The sequence below is a fragment of the Astatotilapia calliptera genome, chromosome 9 (assembly GCF_900246225.1).
Source record: "Astatotilapia calliptera chromosome 9, fAstCal1.2, whole genome shotgun sequence".
Lineage (NCBI taxonomy): Eukaryota > Metazoa > Chordata > Actinopteri > Cichliformes > Cichlidae > Astatotilapia > Astatotilapia calliptera.
Window position 1 is genome coordinate 29,503,702 of NC_039310.1, and position 20,450 is coordinate 29,524,151.

A 20,450-nucleotide genomic window follows, 5' to 3' on the forward strand; every position below is an offset into this window, starting at 1 on the left:
CGGACCGCGCGCTGCTCTTCATGGACAGCAGTGACCGCAGGAATCTCAGCTGTAACGCCACCGTGTTTCCTTCACATGTCGACGCCGCCTTCACCAAAGCGTGGGATACTGACACTTCCCCATTGGCTGCAATCACCTCAAACAGAAAGAACGGGCAGGTACAGACATGTTAAGATCACAGGACATATTATTGTAACTTTATTAGTACAACTTGTTTAAATTGCAGATCACAATAAAACCAAACAGTAAACAGTAAAACTATTAAACCTGATATATGTAAGATTTTATAACACCAATAAATAAAAAATCTAAATAATAAAGTAAAACTAAATAAAACATGCTTGTAACGAAGAAGAATGAAGAAGGATCATTGAGTGCAAGAGGAACTGACCTGAAAGATAGGATCACGGCAAAGCTTGAAACCTGGACCCTCTGTAGCTGGTTACAAGTGAAATATCCTCTGAGGATCTGCTAGATGATGTGGATGCAGCTCTACAGACATTGAGGACGGCTACAAGTACCTGGGAATCCCACAGGCACATCGGAAGAAGCTACTTGCAAAGCTGCAACCACCAAGTACCTGCAGAGGGTCAGGCAAGTCCTGAGGAGTCAGCTGAATGGCAAGAACAAGATCCGGGCCATCAACACGTACGCCCTGCCCGTGATCAGGTACCCTGCTGGGGTAATAGGCTGGCCAAAGGAGGAGATAGAAGCCACTGACATAAAGACAAGAAAGCTCCTGACCATGCATGGAGGGTTTCACCCCAAGTCCAGCACCCTGAGGCTGTATGCTAAGCGGAAGGAAGGGGGCCGGGGACTGGTGAGTGTCAGCACCACAGTCCAGGATGAGACAACGAACATCCACGAGTACATCAGAAGGATGGCCCCAACTAACCACGTGCTCAGTGTCCTCAGGCAACAGAAACCCAAGAAAGAGGAGGCGCCATTATGGAAGGACAGGCCCCTGCACGGTATGTACCACCAACAGTGGGGGTGGCTGATATCCAGAAATCCTACCAGTGGCTGGACAAAGCTGGACTGAAAGACAGCACAGAGGCACTAATCATGGCAGCACAAGAACAAGCTCTGAGTACAAGATCCATAGAGGCTGGGGTCTATCACACCAGGCAAGACCCCAGGTGCAGGCTGTGTAAAGATGCCCCAGAGACAATCCAGCACATAACAGCAGGGTGCAAGATGCTGGCAGGCAAGGCATACATGGAACGCCATAACCAAGTGGCCGGCATAGTGTACAGGAACATCTGTGCCGAGTATAACCTGGAAGTCCCGAGGTCAAAATGGGAGATGCCCCCAAGGGTGGTGGAGAATGACCGAGCTAAGATCCTGTGGGACTTCCAGATACAGACGGACAAAATGGTGGTGGCTAACCAACCGGACATAGTGGTGGTAGACAAACAGAAGAAGACGGCCGTAGTGATCGATGTAGTGATACTGAATGACAGCAACATCAGCAAGAAGGAACACGAGAAGCTGGAAAAGTACCAAGGGCTCAGAGAAGAGCTGGAGAAGAATTGGAGGGTGACCCAGAGGTAATTGGAGCGCTCGATGCAGTGACCCCCAAGCTCGGCGAGTGGCTCCAGCAGATCCCGGGAACAACATCTGAGATCTCTGTCCAGAAGAGCGCAGTCCTGGGAACAGCTAAGATACTGTACAGGACCCTCGAGCTCCCAGGCCTCTGATAGAGGACCCGAGCTTGAAGGATAAAGACAACCCTGCACAAAAATGTGAACATAAAAGAAAATGCAGAAGAAAAAAAATCATTAAAATGGTTTTGTTTTACTTTAAAAACATTAAAACAAACCAGTTAATATAAAGAACAAATTTTAACTTCTTTTTTTTTTCAACTTTAAGGTTCAGGGTACACTGAAGGTGATAATAGCTTTTCCTTTAATTCGTCACACAGGTGTGTATCTGAACTTCATGTCTGTATACTTTGTGTATTTCTGTTAAATTAGCCTCAGTGAGGCTGTATATGTATATAAGGATAGATGTCTCCATGTGTTTGTGATACGGCTTCTGAAGCCATGCAGCGCTGCAGATCAACAGGGGGTGTCAGGGCTTTGAACTCCACCCGCTCCATCTGAACTCCCCACGATTTGAATTCGAGGCACAGCGCCATCTGCAGGACAAATCAGGCACAGCAGGTTGTATTTACAAAACATATGTTTCTCATACCTGACAGCAGAAAACTTAAGAAAAATAAAGATGGCACTCGCAGGTGAACTCTTCCTGAAATCACCCCAAACTCAGCTGCACACCTTTGTGATGATATGAGGTGCAAAGTGCAACAAACCAGGAGGAAATACAAACCCAGCATCGATGTATCAGAAGATCCATCCGGTCCCAAGTCTGGATAAATGTGAAAGCTGCACCAGGAACCGTCTGGGCCAACAAGAACATGGCCTGGGGGCCGTTTACAACATGCATCACCCACATGAAGGGAGAAAAACACAACAGCACTGCATCCACAGTCAAGACCTGGTGACAGCAGAAGGCAGGGAGAGGTGAGGAAACATCAGTGTGCAGAAACAAATAACTTCAGACTGTTATTGTGAAAGAAAAGCAGCTGATTCTGAGCAGGCCAGGTGGACACAGATGTGATCCTTATATGGGAATAACGGTCAGTGCGTGCCAGCTTTCAGTGATCACAGGATGCTGCTGACCTCTTGTGGCCAGATATTAAAGAACATGGTGCGCAGGTCTACTGTCTGGATGGCGTCCAACCAGGGGATGAACCAGACCAGACCTGCAGAGCGTCAGAAAGGCGAGAAGACCCCATTTTTATTAGTTGTGCTTCTTTGCATGGTAACACACAAATGTGAAAACTTGAAAAGACCAAAAGAAAAACACTGAGGCAGCGTGCAGTACAAATAAAAATAGTTTAAGTTAACTTAGTGGTGATATTTAAAGTCTGGTGTAGTACGAGTATTTGCACTTTATACCTAACATAATAATGTGTGTAATAAGGTATTTTTAATCTTTACTTCAGCATCAATCATGACAGAACCACTTTAACGTTACTCTGTTTGATGCGCGATCCTGTATTTATTCTAATAGTTCTGAATCTCAGCTGTAATTTCAGAGTAAAGCGTGCTTTTCCTTCCACTCCGTCATAGCCAACGCTGCACATTTACACCCATAACGATGAAACAGAAGCTGAAGTCTTGTTGCTACAGGTCAGAAGAGAGAGAGTAACGTCTGGTACCGGGTCCTTTGGCTCGTCCTTCAACAGCCCGGCCCAGTCTGAAGGCGACAGCAACTACAACCTGCTCATCAACATAACACAAAACACTCACACATTCAAAGATGAATCCTACAGAGCTGAGGGTGCATTCACAGTGTTTTTGTGCAGTGATGACTGAAAGTTTCCATTTCACATCTGTGAAAGTCACCTGATGAAGCAGGACTGGCTTCTAAATTACAGATAATTTACTCTATTTATCCAGAAGATTGGGATTCAGCAGCTAAAAACACTAAACACATACTAGAAACATGACAAAACAAATTATGTTCATCGAGGCAAAAGAAGGAGCCTATACGAGATTATTTTAATTTTAATGTCAGTTAGCTAAACAGTTTCATTTATTTATTTGCTTTGCATCTGATTTTAGTTGGTTTCCAGAATTAAAGAACTTTTGGTTTCTCATCTCAAAGTTATTGAATTAACAACGACAGAAAACCAAAAGAAATCCTCACATTTGAGAAGTTCGGAGCAGACTCTCTCTCCTGAGTAATCATTAGTGATTAGAAAGCCAACTAAAAGTAAAGAAAGAAGAATTACTGCTTGTGTTGCACTAGTGGAAAAAGCAGCAGAGAAAACAGGAGGACAGTTTCTAACATTGGATGAGGTGGGCCTACAGCCCGCCTTCAGTCTGCCACCGCTCACCGTGCTGACGTGCATAAACTCTGCACAGAGGGTGGAGGAAACACACCAACTTTAAACTCTGGTGAATATATTAAATGTAACTGATGCTTACTCATGTGGTCTGCAGGGCTGCAGAGAGCCTGCTGCTGGATATAGTGTGTTCTTCTTTTATGATGTTCTTTATAATGCTCGTGTAATTTTATGAAAGAACAAGGTTGAATGAGCAGCATGAAAATAACCTCCATATGTAGTCAATGCTTTGGAGAGAGTTTATATTCTGATAATTATTTTTATCTTTCTTGTTTTTATCTGTAACAGCATTACATTTAAATCTCCCCCGATGTCTTTATGTTTTGCTTAGAAGGAGCCAGACTTTTTAAAGTACTCTTGAGCAATAATTCTCCACACTCCTGGCTTGCTCCTCTTGGAGTAACTTCCCCACAGTTCCTTTCTTCTGCCCTGGTTTCAACACAGATGGAGGTTACAGCAGTTCTTTGCCAGATCATTGTTGGCGTTATGGTGAGCATTGGGCCACCTGTGGTGACTGTTGTTTGCAATCTCCTGTTTGTAGTAACGCCATCTCTCCTCATCTCTCCGAGTTACCTGCAGCAGCGCTCTTGGAAACTCAAAACCAAGCTTGTCCACTTCATCACGTGATTTCAGTAACTAGTCAAAAGATCCTGTCACCTGATCAACAGGCGGCCTACTCTCTGCCTGCTGCTCTCACTAAGTCTTGGTTTGCCACCAACCGCCCACAGACCCAATCGCGGTTCCATCCTCCTACACAAATAAGACCCATACTGTTGCCTATGCAAACTATATTGCTCTCTTAGACTTCTTTAACCTCCTCTGTAACGTCCTCTCTGGCAGAGCTCCTGTGTGCTCTTCTGCTCTGTCATGATCTAAGGCTGCATTTCAAAGCAGCGGAGTTTGTTATCTAGTCAGAAGTGATGGAATTATGGACACAGGGAAGTCCACTTCAGCATTGCAATGATCCCAAACACACTTCCAATGCAGTAAAAGCGTATCCGCATATCTGGAGAACTATTCCTGAAGACTTCTTAAAGAAATGACCAGAAAGCTGCCTCAGAGAGTTCAGGCTGTGTTGAAGAATGAGTGTGCTCATACCATATATTGACTTTCAAGCTCATTAGAATTGTACAAAGTTTTGTTTTGTTTGTCACATGTTTGCGCGTTTCAATGAATTTTACTGAAAGTGAAGTGGCTCATGACTTTTGCACAGTATTGCATTTATGACAAGCGTTTTAACACACACAACAAAACTGCAGTTTTTTGCTCAGGTTTTGGAAAGCTGGCCTCTTGCTGTGCTGCTCTCACAGAGAAGAAGTGTGCGGCTCTTCTGCCTGTAGAAACCATCACACCGCTTCCTCGTACAGACTGGGTTAAGTGTGTGTGTTAAAAGGTTAGCGCTTTATTCTGCTGGTTTCTCTCAGAGACGGTTTAGCAGCATCTACACAAACAGAAGCTCATGTTGGTTTGCTGCTCTCTGACACTGCGACCATCTAGTATTTTAAGCAGACTAAATATGACTTTGAACTTAAAAGCTTTTATACCTGTTTGTTTTTAAGTTTTATCTTAGAGAAATACAATAACATTTAATTTTTAAGACTAGAAATAGTTTCCCCCCAAAGTTTGTATAAAAAAACGCCCAAAAGCTGCAATAAAAATCTTTTTTTATTCACTTTTTTTACTCAGTGTTTCTAGAACTTAATATGCAAACCCCAACTCTCCCACCCAAAACAACGACATTTATTGCACAATGAATGAACTTCATATTTTTGTTTAATAAATAAAACAAATGTTCTATCAGCTAATATTTTAGCTCTGCTCTCTGATGACTCATGATTTCCTCTCAGTACAGTTCATTTACAGAAACGAGAGCCTGAGTCTGAGCGGTTTCCCTTCTCTTACCTTTACACACATCCAGGCTGAAATGGGGAAGGTGACGACCGACAGTAGGGTCAGCACCTTACCGACTGCCTCTACCACCACCCCGCCGCTACTCTGGCCTCCACCTGCAGAAGACGGAGAAGCAGCAGGATGGATGAAACTATAATTCTGTAATTTCCTTCGGGATTAATAAAGTATTCTGATTCTGATAAATTGAACAAACAAAAAGATACTTGCTCTGTGCTGACCTGATCTACCACATGACTTTGTAACAATGAGCTCTCAGCCACACAGGCCTGCAGGTTGGTCCGTGACCCCCCGATCTGTGACTGTTAAGCTACGAGGGCAATTAAATATTTGTGATAACTGACGAGAGTCGGTTAAAAAATAAAATAAATAAAAACCAGAAAGCCTGCAAATCCGTTTTGACAGTAAAATGTCTTAGACAGATTCTGCTCTGAATCCTGAGGCAGACCTGCCTTTATCAAAAATGTTTGTTTTAATAGTTTTACAGTAATGGCGCTCTAAGACACCGTTAGAATGTAAAGTATAATATAAATGAGTTTGTAATTCATTCTTCTAAGCTTGTAACCAGACTTTACACATTGTCTGCTTACCGGTCAGCAAAATCTTTCTTTGACTTCCTGTTCTCACCTCTCTCTGATTCTTCTGCTTTAACTAAAAACATTAGTCAGTTCTATCCTGCACATACCTGCACATGTGTGCTGGTTATATCACTGATGTTACTTTCTCTCTCCTCTCTCGCTTGTGTTCGCACACACGTTACACACTTCCTGTGAAACTGCTTTAGTGTGAGCGGCTTTCTTCTCTCTTCTCATTCTGCTCAGTGCCTCCAAGCGCTGCGCACCGACCTCTCTCTGCTCACCTCCTTCATCCCGTCGTTTCCCACCGGGAACCTGGACTGAGCTCTTTTATGGCCCCTGCTCGCTCTCCGAGGGAACTCAGACAGTGAGTTCTCAGACAGTTCTTGGAAATGAGCCTGTTTTGAGAAAGCAGAAGTTGCTGAGAGGTGTTTTGGCTTGTTCATGTCAGTCGGTTGTCTGCTGGCTTCTCTTCACCATGGCAGCAGCTCTGCCTGCGTGCTACCATGGCGCCATGACTAAGAAGGAGTGTGAGGATTTGCTGGGAAAGAAGAACAAGGATGGAGCTTACCTGATCCGAGACAGCGAGACCATCCAGGGAGCCATGTGTCTTTGTGTCTAGTAAGTACTCTGCACCACGGAGTCAGGCTCCATACGCCAGACTTACCTTTATCAAAACTTCTTTCTTTTAACAGCTTCATAGGTAAAGACACTCTATGGTATCATTGGAATATGAAGCCTAATATAGAATATGGTATCATTCATAGCAGGTTGTCAGGTAGGCTAACCTTGTAACCATCCTCCTGGTGGTTCTGTCTGCAGATTCATGATCGATAGGAGACTTTTTAAGTTAAATCGCTTTAATTCTGAGAAGAGCGCGATGAGGAAAAGAGGACTCTAATGTGACTTTGGTTTGGGAGGACTAAACAAATAAAAGTGCTCCCTCAAATCAAATTCAAACCTCGCTCTCCTTCAGTCTCTGAAAACCTCATAAGGATGTGAAGCGTTTGGGCAGTGAGGAATGAGGTGAATATAGTGACCTAAAATCCTCTGTAGCGAGCGTCAAAGGGGGAAGAGAGTATTTTAATATAATAAACCAGGTAATTTAGTTTTAATGAGCTTTGTTAAGAAAGGCCGTTGAATAAAAGCAATAATGGAAAAACGTAACCAGATCTTTTTGCTGATGCAGCAGTGTGCATGCAGGTTTTTCCTAACCTCTGCTGTGTTGACAGCAGGGAGCATTTAGCAATTCTATGAATTATATTAGAGGCAAAAGATGTTCCGTTGATCTAAGCAGATTATACTCTATAATAAAAATCACGATAAGAACGTTTTTGCGTGGGTATTATTACTCTAGGAAGTGTACACCTACACAAATACCACAATATCAGCTGTGGTCAAGTAAGGTTCCACTCTAGCTCGTTGCTGCTTCTGCATCTTTTTTCCATGACCTGCACGTAGTGTTTACATACAAGTAAAAAGTACATTAAAATTTGCATAACTTTTTTTGTGCACTGCCAACGTTTTCTGTTTGTGTAGTTGTTAAGGAAGCTGCTTATTACTGATAAGAAGATTCAAACTATGAGAAAATTGAGTCATGTGACCATGTGTTCTTCTTCCTCTTTTATTTTGTGTGAACAAACAAAGTCAGAATTTTGTTGCATAAAAGGTTTTTTACACACGTCTAAATAAACAGTTTTTTCCTTAACCTTACTTCTTCTGTGGTCCTCTAACAGCAGCATAAATCTCCTTTTCTTTCAGTAAACAGAAGGTGGTGTACACCTACAGACTGCTGCAGTCACACAATGGATACTACACCCTCCTGGTAAAAGAACACACACACAAATGACCACATGCAGAAACATTTGCAGCTGCAGCCAGGTCCTTGAATTCAGAATTATTCCTTGTTCTGTGTTTGCAGTAAACTGAGACTCTAAATGCTCTTTCACGCTGCAGGATTTTAAATCAAGCGGTAAAATATTTACTCTTAGAAGCAGAAGAGTCTTTTCTATTCAAAAATGTTCTTCGAGGGGCCGCCTCCTGCCAAGCGTTCTTTAAGGAATCACTTTGTGTGGTGTAAAGTTTATTTGGACGCCTCATCCTCATTATTGTTTTATGCATTTTAGCCTTTTTTGATAGGAAAGCACAAAGAGTCGACAGGAAGGCAGGGAGAGAGTGATGATGTGCAGGAAATGGTCTGGGGCAGGCTCAAACCCAGGCACCTGCTTGTGCGGCACCTGCAGTAGGTCATATGAGTCACTAGCTCAACCAAATGAGCAATAGCGATGCCCTGTTATCATTGTCCTCAAAGGTGTGCACCTGTGAACACAGGCCCCAACAAAGTTGACACCTGTGCCACGAAGCTGCCTGCTGCAGTTTGTGTGCCGATGTTGATGCCAGATGAGGTTTGCAGCTCTGTAGTTATTGAGACAGCAAAGCGCTGGTGACTCTTCTGCGTGATGCAGCACTCAGCGAGCCTGTGCTGGAACTCCACATGATGCTTTACTTCGTGTTTGGGTTTCTGTGGTTTCCAAATGCTTCGGCCTCGCAATAACACCAGCTAAAGCTAACTGTGGAAAGGAAGAAATGTCACCGACTGAATTGTTGCAACAGTCTCATCCTATTATAGCACCACACTCGAATTCAGTGGCGTTTCTAAAGACCGACTGATTGGCTAGGTGCTTGATTTCCTTAAGGATTGCGATTTTTACATGCCTGTGGCTTTGAGAGCCTCAATTCAAACCTCAATTCAAAAATTAATTGAGGATTAGTCCATGTAGTGTATGTATATTTAAACATATTTGCATATGTGATCTATAGTACATAGAAAATATTTCTTTTTGAATATGTAATATTTTAGACTAAAATAAACAATAATGACATGTCAGTCAAGCTGTTTGCTATCATAAAATTAGCAAAACTCAAAAACAGGTCTCGGCGCCGGCTTAGCACAGTCGGATGAGCAAGTGGCCAACCCGGGTTTAAGTGCTGCATGTCTTCCCCTCTGCTTTCCTGTCGATCTTTGCTGTTTCTAGTAAAGCCAGTTACAGGCACAAGCTCCTGGTCATTAGTCGGAGCTACTGAGACCTTATCTTATGTCTGAGAACATCTGAGAAAGCTCTCCTCTTCCACGCTCTGACTTCCAAATATGGAGCGTGGATGTAATATAATATAAATTCATTTAGATTGTATTTCAAATAACTAACATGAAACAAATTATTAAAAACTGAAGCAGAACATAAAACTGATGTTCGGTGGCACATCTTTGGGGAACAATTTTAATAAGAAACTCGTATTTTTTCTCCAGTAAGCGTTTGTTGAAACTCAGACGTTAAAGCGTCCTCAGAAAAATTAACCACAGTTCCTCGAATAATCCCAGAGCAGGGTCCTTTGTAGTGTCAGGTGAACAGAGAAAACCCCTAAACGAAATGACCCTCTCCGAGCAAGCCGAGTAGTTCTGAGAGCGTAGATGTTTTAAATGGTAGAGCTGTGAAGATGTGACTGTCAAGGTTAACATTATTCTGTCGCTGTGAGCCATCTTTATCCTTTGTTTTGTCTGTTTCTTGGTAAATGAGTTGCACTCAAAAGACGAGTGAAGGGAGGCAGAACTGTACGAAGTTTACATAAAGAACAATCGCACAGTTACACAAAATTACAGACAACGTCAGTACCAACAAAACACAACCACACAAGTTTCATATATTTTACTGATTTTTTTTTAAATTTGAGTATTTCAGCAGGCTTCAGTTTTAAACAGATAAAACCACAGCTGGTAAACAACCCAACAACTCACCCCAGCAGGACAGTTTGCCACCAACACCAGAGGACGCAAAGAAGCAAATTTACAACCATTATAAAGAGCTCAAAGTGCTATCCTGCACCTAAGCTTTCATATTTCTATTCTACGAGCAGGACAAGTCCAAGCTCCTCCCAGAGCCAGCAGAAATTATTTTCATGATCAGAAGCGTTCTGATTAATCAGAAATATCAAAATAATCAAATAATCAAATAATTATTTGCTCAGTTAGCCGTCATTCTATTTCGGAAAAAAATGTTCTTATCATTTTCTCAAGATGTTGAGAAAGTGATAAGATGTTATCAAGATGTTGTCTTCAAATAATTTGTATTTGGTTCACGGACAGAAACCCAAAAACACACGCGACATATCAGAGGAACAAACTCACGACGCCACAAAAACAAAATAATATGAAAAAGACAGATATTAAAAGTGCGAGAAAGAAAGAAAGATAAAAAAAAATAGAGGCTGATGGACTCCAAAATTTATTTCACCAAAAAAATAAGGGAGAAAATTCTGTCTGTATTTTAGCAGAATCTGTTCTAAATCCAGTTAAAGTATGTTTTACTCTTCATAGATAAAACGACGATGGCAACACGTGTTTCTTACCTCGTGCATACCGGTTAAAACTGTGGAGCTGCATCAGCCAAACATTCCTACAATTTGAATCTTATTTCTTATCAAAGAGGTATATATAATTATTACATTTAAAAATGTTTAAATCTATGTGAAATGATCTTCTAGTTTTACTCCTCAAACTGAAAAACATCATTAAAAAGTCCATGAATTCATTTCTCAGCATTTCATCAAATTGCCAGGCGGCTGAAACCTGTAGCAGCGTCCACCACAAACACAGGGCGAGACGATAGTGGTAAACAGCGCAATGCTGCTAGCCAGCTGCTAACAAAGTGTTAAACAGATCGTGTTTTGCTTATCAAACATCTCACCACAAACTATAGCGAGAAAGAAAATACGTCATGTTAAAAAAACAGAGGAGCTATTAGTAATCCCTGAGGAGCCGGCTGGGGCTCAGAGCGGGCGGCTCCCACCAGGAAGGTCAGTGGTTCAGTCCCCGGCACCTCCAGTCTGTATGTCAAAGTATTGTGGTGAAAGCTTCTGGGCCAGTGTGTGACCAGCATGAGTGAAGTCAAACAAAGGAATCAGTCACAGATAAAAAGTGCAACTGAGTGAATGAGACTCAAATCAGTCCTTCACTGTGCACTTTATTTTACAGGATTTCAAAAAAAAAGTTGTTTGCTGAGAAAAGGAAAACACAAAGTTAATGGCAAAACCAGTTAAAATAGTTTAATATGCTATATATGTTTACATTTTGTACATGTTTTCACTGTGTTTTGAGTTCCATTCAAAAGAGGAAAATACTTTGGTCTCATCACCGCGTCTGCACAAAATCAGTTTGGAGCTTTAAACGTCACCAATGTTTCCTTTAAATGTTTCCATCTGTCTGTTAATCGTTGTTGAAGTTCAGCTCGTTTTCTGTTTATCTCAGAGTCTTTCCCATGCCTTTAAAAATGGAAAACAAACGCTAAACAGCTGACTGTACATGAACATTTCACCTCGATCATGGAAAGTCAGTTGTCGTGAAGTCTCCCCACAGGAAACTCCTCTGACGTTCGTTAGACCCCACACTGAAGGGCATCATTTTATCAGAGTCAGTTTTTTCCACAACACGCAAAAAAATAAGTGTATAAAAGCATAAAAGCCACAGATTTATTCAACTGCTGCCGGCGTGCGTGAGCTGTTCTACTTTAAAAGTAAGCCCGTGGGCTCAGTCTCAGGATGTGGCTTCTGGAGGTTTCACTTTTCCCCCTACGATTATCTATTATTAGGGGGTGATTTAAATATTTAAAGATATATTTATTGTAATTTTACGATCTATTTCACTATTCTACAATACTTCCTTTGCTAATAAGTAAAGGAAAACAGTTGTTGTTGTTGTTGTTGTTGTTGGCCTTTTTATGGTCTTTTTGAAATAATGTAACTTCTCCATTAGAATGAATCTTGTGCTTCAGTGCATTTGCATAATTTACGAGACAGCCATGTCTGCGAATGGAACTGACAAAAATTTATTGTTACCAGCTGACTTTTCATTCAACAGTCTTAGCAGGACTTGAGATAGTCTGGTCTCAAAATCAGTAAATCTACAAATGCACTTGATTAATTTGTTTTCTATGAAAGGAGATGTTTGCAGGTGTGTGTGCTCAGGTAACCTTTTAAATATTAAAGTTCATGAAAGTACAATTAGAAGAAGACAGAAGGAATATGGCTTGTTTCAGCTTGTTTCAGCTTGTTTTGTAGCCACCTTACAGTCACTGAGTGTCCATGAACACCTCTGTGTACCAAAGTATTCTATGGTCAAATATGAGGCCATCGGTCTGAAAATGGGTCATACAGCAGGACAATGATCCCAAGCACAGCAGCAAATGTACAAAAGAGCGACCTGAAAAAGAAATGAATAAACAGGCTGCAAAGGACCAGTCAAAGTTCACACCGCAACCCGACTGAGATGCTGTGGGAGGAACTTATTAAGAGAGCTGCGCATAAACGAATAACCACAAACCTCACAGAACTGAAGCAACTCTAAAGACGAGCGGGCTAAAATTCCTCCACCAGCATGTGAGAGACTCATGCACTCAGTCACACAGAAAACTATTGCAAAGTATTGCTGGTAAAGGTGGTTCAACAAGCTACTGGATGAAGGCATGCACTGAGTTTTAAAAAACACAACTTCTGCATTTTGTTTTAGTCTTTGCCAATATTACACCACGCCGTAACAATATGTCACAAGTCATCATACAGGACTTCTTCTGAGGTTATATAACTTTAAGAACAGATAAGAACTAGATTCATTATTTGTTATTCTTATAAAACCGTAGTACTAAAAGAGGATTTCCTTAATTTTTACATCGACTGTATTTTCAAGTTTTGACGAAAACCTCATAAAAAAACAAACAAATAAACACTTGAGGTTTGGGAAAGTCCAACTTCAAATTCAGTTGGTTCCAAACGAAGTAGTAAATATTCAGAAGTGCAGTGGAAACCCCCTTTAAAAGTCACAAATGACAGTCATATGAAAAGCGAGGGGTCCTACATGAAGACTGTAGCCAAAGACTGAGTGTTGTTCTCTCATTGAACTCTTTTCACGCTCTTTAAAAGCAAAACATTTGATGATGTCATAGTTTGCTGTGGAAAAGTGACACTGACTTTTTCCCCCTATTTTGTTCACATGTGTTGCACAACAGTGAACAACCACAGTTGTGTGGGTTTCCCTCGTGCTCCCAGAACAGCTCCTACCTGTTAGGTGCTGAAAGCCTTAAAGGAGTTCCTGATGCAGCAAAACCTACTTGTGATGTCTATCGTCTGATCATCCAACCATAACTTTCAGTATGTGTCAGCTTTGGCCACAACAACAATTATAATAAGAAAACTGTTAAACTGAAGCGGTGCTGGGAACATGACACGCATAAAGTTCAACAACGTTTATCGCACCATCATTCTGCTTCTGACAATTTGTTGAGTGAACGTTTTTATAGTCTTAAAATTCTTTAAACGATGTTTCAAGGAAATAAGTTGAATACACTGGCTGCAGAGTGTACCCCACCTCTGGCCCTGTCACAGCTGGTGTAGACCCCACCCGGCCCATAAACTGATATTCAGTTTATCTTTATCAACTGAATATTTGGTGTGCTCAAGCAAAACGTGGTGAAATTGGCACTTTTTCTGATGTTCTGAATGTTTTTCAAACAAAAAAAGAAAAGAAAAAAAGACAATAATTTGCTTTAATAGTACAAATGTTTTAAATGTTTTCAAAGTTACAAGCCTTCGAAACACAAAGTAGTGCCTCATAAATAAAGGAGATAGCCACAGGAAATCTTCAGGCGTGAAAAACAGATAAGCCTTGTTAAAAACTGCTTCACACCCACTCCAAGTGTCGCAACCTCAACCCGAAATTCAAAATAAAAGCCAAAGAAACAAGGTTTTTTTGGACAAATGTTCGAGGGTCATCTCACCATGTGAGAGCACTAGCTGCTTAAATAAAACGATGATATTTTACACTTTATTTTTAAACAGCTCATCTTGTAACTGTGATTACTCGGCTGATTTTTGGAGGATGATGGACCTTTGTTATATTTACTTTATGCTGTTCTTGTTTCATCAGACAGCGGGGGGTTTGGATGAGACATTTTTTAAGACTATTGACGATCTGATTCGTCACTACAAGAGGAAGAACCAGGGTCTGGCCATGCATCTGCGCCACTCAGTCAAAAGGAAGACGGCCTTGCTGATCCAGCCACAGAGAGAGCTGCAAGCACAGCCTTCAAAGTCACCTGAACAAAGGCCGCGCAGGACTGAACGTGAGCCATGGAGGCAGCCTGACACCGTACCCGAGGAAGAACATGATTACGAGAGTACGCCTTACATTTTCTCCGTTTCTGTTCTTTTCTGTCCTATTTCTGTCTCGCAGCATCTTCTTTGGTTTGTGTGTTTGACCTTCGCTCTGTTTATTCAGATGCTCCTGAGTCTGAGTACGTCGAAGTCCTTCCTGATTAACGTCGGCCATCAAACACCAAATGAGATGTTTGGGGGAAATCAGTGACAAGAAGCTCACAGGCTGGATCTTATTCAGGATGATGACATGTGGACGTATACACACTGTGTGCTACAAGGGTATCAAAGCTTTTACTGCAGCTGAACTATTCACAATGCTCTCGGATCAGGATTCCAGGAGATGCACTGGATTTGAAGAAATGCAGCCTCAGTGCTCCCATCAGGATGAACTGCAGTAACTCCACCGTCCTTTTTCCTCCACTGACGTCATCTGGTCATGATCTAACTGCAATACTGTCACAAACCTGAGACGAAACAGCTGTTTTAAGTTATTCCACTGGTTCCTGGGCCGAAGGAGCCAGGCCGCTCGTGGATCCACCCAAGTGATAAACTTTTAGGTTTTGTTGTTTTTATTATCAAACGCATATGTAAATATAGATTTATGTATATTTTTTATTGCAACAAAATTATGTATTTGGTGCGATGCTGTCACCTGGTTTATGAAATGAGGAGCAGAAAGTGGGCAGGAAGAAACTCATCCTTATGAAAAGCACGATGAACAAACTCTAGCGGTTTATTTTCCATCTAAATGCTTTAAGGTTAATGTTGTTCTGTGAGGTTTACTCTTTATTTTTCCCGTGAGGTACAGAGCTCGCCGACGTGGTTTAGATTTATTTTGTGCATACGTCTACTAATTAAAGACAAAAAGAAACTGTCCGTGGCAGCAAAATGAAATAAAATGTCTCACACTGCACACTTGTGAGAGAAGTCCTGAATCTCTAAAACTGAAATCACTCCAAAATATGATGCGTCACTGTGGCTCCAGCGCAGCGTGCTGGAAAGCCTGGACATTCACAAAGTGACTTCCTTCTTCCTTGTTTTCTTTAGTAATTCAGAATGTGTTTAGTATTTCTATATTAGTGACGTCAATATAAATATACATTTTTACTGTCAGAATAGTTTTATTCAACAAGTTGCTGAAGACATTCCTCTGAGATTTCGGTCCATGTTGACATCACAGCGTCACATCCATGAGGTGGATCTCCCTCCACCACATCTCAAAGGTGCTCTATTGGATTGAGATCTGGTGACTGAGGAGGGTGCAGCGAGCTCACTTTCATGCTCAAAAAACAGTTTGAGATGCTTTGAGGTTTGTGACATGTCCTGTTATTCTGCTGGAAGGTGCTGTGTTCATAAAGAGATGGAGACGGGCAGTAACAATACTCAGGTAGGCTGTGGTTGTCAAATGATCCTCAGCTGATACTAAGAAGCTCAAAGTGTGCCAAGAAAATATCCCCCGCATCATCAAACCTGCGGCTCGAACATACGAGGCAGGAGGATCCGTGCCGTCGTGTTCTGACCCTACCGTGTGAATGTCGCAGCAGAAATCGAGACTAGTTGTTTGTTTTCATTTTCTGTTGTCTGATTTTGGTGAGCCGTGTGAACTGCTTCAGTTTCCTGTTCTTAGCTGACACTTGTTAATGCGTTTAGAGAAGTTCTTTTGCATACATTAGATCAGCCCATCTGGTTGTAGCTCCTAAACCTTCAAATCGGCTGAATCTGTGGTTTGGTTTAAAAGTCTGAAAATTTATTTCTATAGGTGATCTTTTCTTGAACCTTTTCCATAATCTGGGCCCTTTGGTTCTTATTGTGTTTGTATAAGAGTGTATGCAGGAAGAAAAGTGTTGCACTAATAATATTTAGTGAGAGATGAGGAAAAAGGTCATGCATGAAGGAAAAAATACACATACCACTGTGCTAAAGCTGTGTTCGTCTCTGGTCCTTGAGACTGCTTATTTTAGGATTTTAGGCGATTCCCATCAAGATGCTTCAGTCAAACAGCCACCTCAGAGAGTTGCAGCATGGCCTGGAGGTGTCACTATCACAATCTGCGGGGAGTATGATCATTTGTTATGAAAAAAGAAGACCCAGAAGATTAAAGAAGATTAAACAATAAACACACAGGACGGTCATTAGGGAAGAGGAGACGGCAGGGACAAATCAGGAGTAATGAGACAGTTACAGCAAAACTCAACATAACCAACAAAATAAAATAGGAAGCACGTGTTTTGATCGCTGGCTCCAGTCTGCATGCTGAAGCTTCCTTTGGTTACAAGATACAGAACCAACGTTAGTGTGAATGAGACTATGAGAATGTTATATAGCATTTGCTCCACTTTGAATTCAGTTTGAAGAAGTAAAGAGACAAACAAACTTAAAAGAGACCATAGGATTAAAAAAACACAGACACCGCAAAAGGACGAAACACGGGCAAGAAGCAAAGTAAACAGAAAAGGAAGCAAGGAAATAGAAAGATAAGATCCACATGAATAGAATAGACAAAATATGAGTGCTTCAAGCAAACTGTGCAGGAATAAAATATAAATAGCAAACAGCAGAAATAAATAACAAATGGGGGAAAATATGTAGGATGAACAGGAACAAAGACACTGGAGAACAAAGTGGTGAGGGTTACTCAGACCACCATTAACTGACTAAATACATGGGAACTGGCAAAGTGAGACGCGGTCACAGAGAGTGACAAGGTACAAGGCGCACAAAAAGAGGGACTGGCAAAATTAGACGTCTATCAGAAGTACAGAATACAGAGACAGACAGGCAGACAGTGAAACAAACATGGAGACAAAACCTGCTACACACAGAGACAACACTAACACGGCCTGAACATGAAAGGAAACAAATTTAGACCAGCAACTAAGAGGAAGCACTAATTTGGAAGGGAAATAATACCAGACATATGGTGCACTCTGAATATCACCAGTCTGTTGCAAAGCTAACAGAGAGACAGACAAGCATTCACACCTACAGCTAATTTAAAGATACCACTTCAGCGTCACAGCTGGGTCCTTCTCTGTGTTATAAACGACACAGAGAAGGCCCCAGCTGTGACGCCACAGTAGTTCATTTGTTGACTGATACATCGATGTAGTCTCTCAGGAACGAGGGCGAAATGCCAACGACCGCCTGTCTGTTTTCAGGGCTGTATTTGAAGCCATGCTCCAATCAGGCAAAGTTTTAAGTGTTGCACATTTCGATGGGTTTCTTTCAGCTGACATAGTTTCCATTTGGGTCATGTGGTGTTAGATACCCCAGCGTGTGGTCATAGGGTGAAGAGCCCGGACGATTAGTGGGATTTTAGGTGTGGTGTAAAAATGACGCTGCAACTTTAAAAACGTTGTTGCTTTAAGGATTAACGTACAACCATACTTGGGCTGAGTTTGACACTGGTTCTCTTCAGTAATTAAAATAGCTTTAACACATGATAAGATCAAATGTCAGCTACACTGTGACAGTCGAGGGGCCACACTCAGATATATTTATGCGCTTGTTCTCTTTGTGTGATAAGAGTTTCCATCTGAATTTAACCCCTGTGTGGGGCTGATCTTTCATTTCATTTTATTTCAAGCTCAGATTCTTTGCCTTTGGCACATTTTCTGTGACGAGACTTCAAACCATTCCCACCGTCCTTATTAATCAACATGGTGAAGTGATTCTTCGGAAGGTGATGGGATAGGAAGAGTTTTCAGAAAATGAGACCTTTTGTCTTTATTGGAGAGGTCAGTGCAGACAGGACGGATGGGGGGAAGGCGAGGGGGGAATGACACACAGGAAACGGTGTTGGTCAGACCCAAAGACAGGCGTGGGCAGTGAGGACTCTCACCTTCAGACTCACTGTCTAATCAGTCTGACAGTGAGTCTGAAGACAGAGCAACCCAACACACGTTACTGTGTTCATCATCATCATCATTGTTTATTTATATAGCACTTTAAAAACACACAAGGCTGACCAAACTGCTGAACAATAGAAACATAATAGATACCATAAGAATAATAAATACGATAAAATAATAAACATAGCGAAAAACAATAAAATACAAGTCAGTCAACCACTGAGTCAAAAGCCAGTGAATAAAAATGTGTTTTCAATCTGGATTTAAAAACCAGCACTGATGTCGATCGCCTAATGTGAAGAGGAAGATTATTCCAAAGCTTAGGAGCCACGATAGAGAACGCTCGGTCTCCTCTCAGTTTCAGCCGTGATTTGGGGACTGAGAGCAACAGCTGCTCAGCTGACCGGAGCGAACGAGTGGGGACATAGGGCTTCAGCAAATCAGACAGATACGCAGGCGCCATTTAAAGATTTAAAAACCAACAAAAGAACTTTAAAATGAATCCTAAATTCAATTAGAAGCCAGTGCAGGGAGGCCAAGAGTGATGTTATCACTAAGCAGGACATTAAATCAAATTAATGAGACACCAAAACAAGAGCTGGAGCCCAAGACAGCCATGAAGTCACAGTGTACACAAATACACAAGAAACACAGAAACCAGCTGGGTGGATGTGGCTCGGGAACCTTCTGTTACCTTGAATGTCGGTGTTTTGAACGCTGGCTGCTCCAGTCTGCTTGTATTTGTCCAAGATTTCCCCTCATATCTTGGTTATGGTTATTTTTTCTTTTATTAAATTGATCACACTTCTGTTCATGAATGTGCTCTAACATCTAGCCATCACATAACCATCTACACAGTGTGTATTGTTTGGGAGTGAGAATCACAGGAACACTACACAAAGGGTTGATCTCGATCTTACTTTCCTCTGTTTCTGAAACCTTTTGAGCTTCAAAGCAGAAGAAATGTTGGTGTGAACCCTCCTTTCACTTCACAGCACTTGCTGGTTACATTTTTGGGTGCTAATGTGTGAAAATCTGAAATATGACGATTCACATCTCTGCAGCTACGTATCTCAAACAAGATTTACATTTACACGCAGGTTTTTTCCCCTCACGCAAGCAGAGTTATCGCTTCTATGATTTTAGTTATTTTTAGCACAGAGGAAAACTCTGCTGTCCTTTGTACGTGGCAGTTCTTTTTTAAGCTATGGAACCTTTTTAAAATTAAACGAGTTTTAAATAATGTGATTATAATGAGGAGGCAATCGCCTAATCTGCATATCTGTCTATTTTACTTCCTCACCCTTTGTGTTTGCTCATTGCTGTTACACGCCATTAAATTTCAGTCTTAAAGGAGCCTGTAATTCGGTGATTGTCTATCATTTGTGCAAAACGCGCTTCTTTCTTCAAACTCTGAACTCTGAAAAGTGAAGGGCTTAACCCTCGTTGTCGGCACGGGCAAAACGCAGTTGCACATCCTGTGTTTGTTTTCACACCCTTTCAGCACGAACTGCTTCTGTTCCTCACTGACCTTTGTTAAACACAATGCCCGCTGTGCCTGAGATCAGCTGGGGTTTCATCACTGGGCGCAATTTCTTTTTTATTGAACATCATCATCCGTTTAAATACATGCAGTCTTTTTTTTTCTTTTTTCAAAATAAAACCTGCAGACAGGAAAACGCCAAAGACACATAAGAAGAACAGAGCGCGGCAGAAAGCAGTGATGGGCCCCTAAGACCATCAGCAGGGTCTAACCACAGTTTCCACACTCAGACACTGAATCAAAAAGATGCGCACACCACACACATCCACCCACCATTGTCTGCAGTCTGCAGAGAATTCAATTAATTTGATCAAAGTCACTGCAGCTTCTCTTGTGTTCTTTAATTTGTTAGACTTCATAGTGTTTGCATGGGCTGCTGAGGTCAGCTGCACATGCATCATCATGTGGATGGATGCAAAGTGCTGCATTTTGCAGTCTTCTTTTCGTCTGCATGT

At 41.6% G+C, this 20,450-nt stretch overlaps 1 protein-coding gene across 2 annotated transcripts; it reads left to right on the forward strand.

The window, feature by feature from the left end:
- Positions 1 to 16,500, forward strand: LOC113029495 (SH2 domain-containing protein 1B). 2 transcript variants are annotated; one of them, XM_026180384.1, is made up of 6 exons: positions 1 to 158; positions 6,646 to 6,766; positions 6,851 to 7,020; positions 8,161 to 8,224; positions 14,372 to 14,621; positions 14,723 to 16,500. In XM_026180384.1, the coding sequence occupies exons 1-6, from the start codon at positions 76 to 78 to the stop codon at positions 14,761 to 14,763; spliced, it is 729 nt and encodes a 242-aa protein (XP_026036169.1). In that variant the 5' UTR covers positions 1 to 75; the 3' UTR covers positions 14,764 to 16,500. The 2 variants fall into 2 exon arrangements, with proteins under 2 accessions (XP_026036169.1, XP_026036168.1); XM_026180383.1 differs by having other exon boundaries at positions 6,646 to 7,020.
- Positions 16,501 to 20,450: the final 3,950 nt, after the last annotated feature.

Bases quoted from the DNA above. Each gene is read 5' to 3' on its own strand.
- LOC113029495 (XM_026180383.1), top strand. From the start codon at position 76: ATGTCGACGCCGCCTTCACCAAAGCGTGGGATACTGACACTTCCCCAT. The intron at 7,021-8,160 runs GTAAGTACTCTG...CTTTTCTTTCAG, and splicing joins GCCATGTGTCTTTGTGTCTA to TAAACAGAAGGTGGTGTACA. The intron at 14,622-14,722 runs GTACGCCTTACA...CTGTTTATTCAG, and splicing joins GGAAGAACATGATTACGAGA to ATGCTCCTGAGTCTGAGTAC.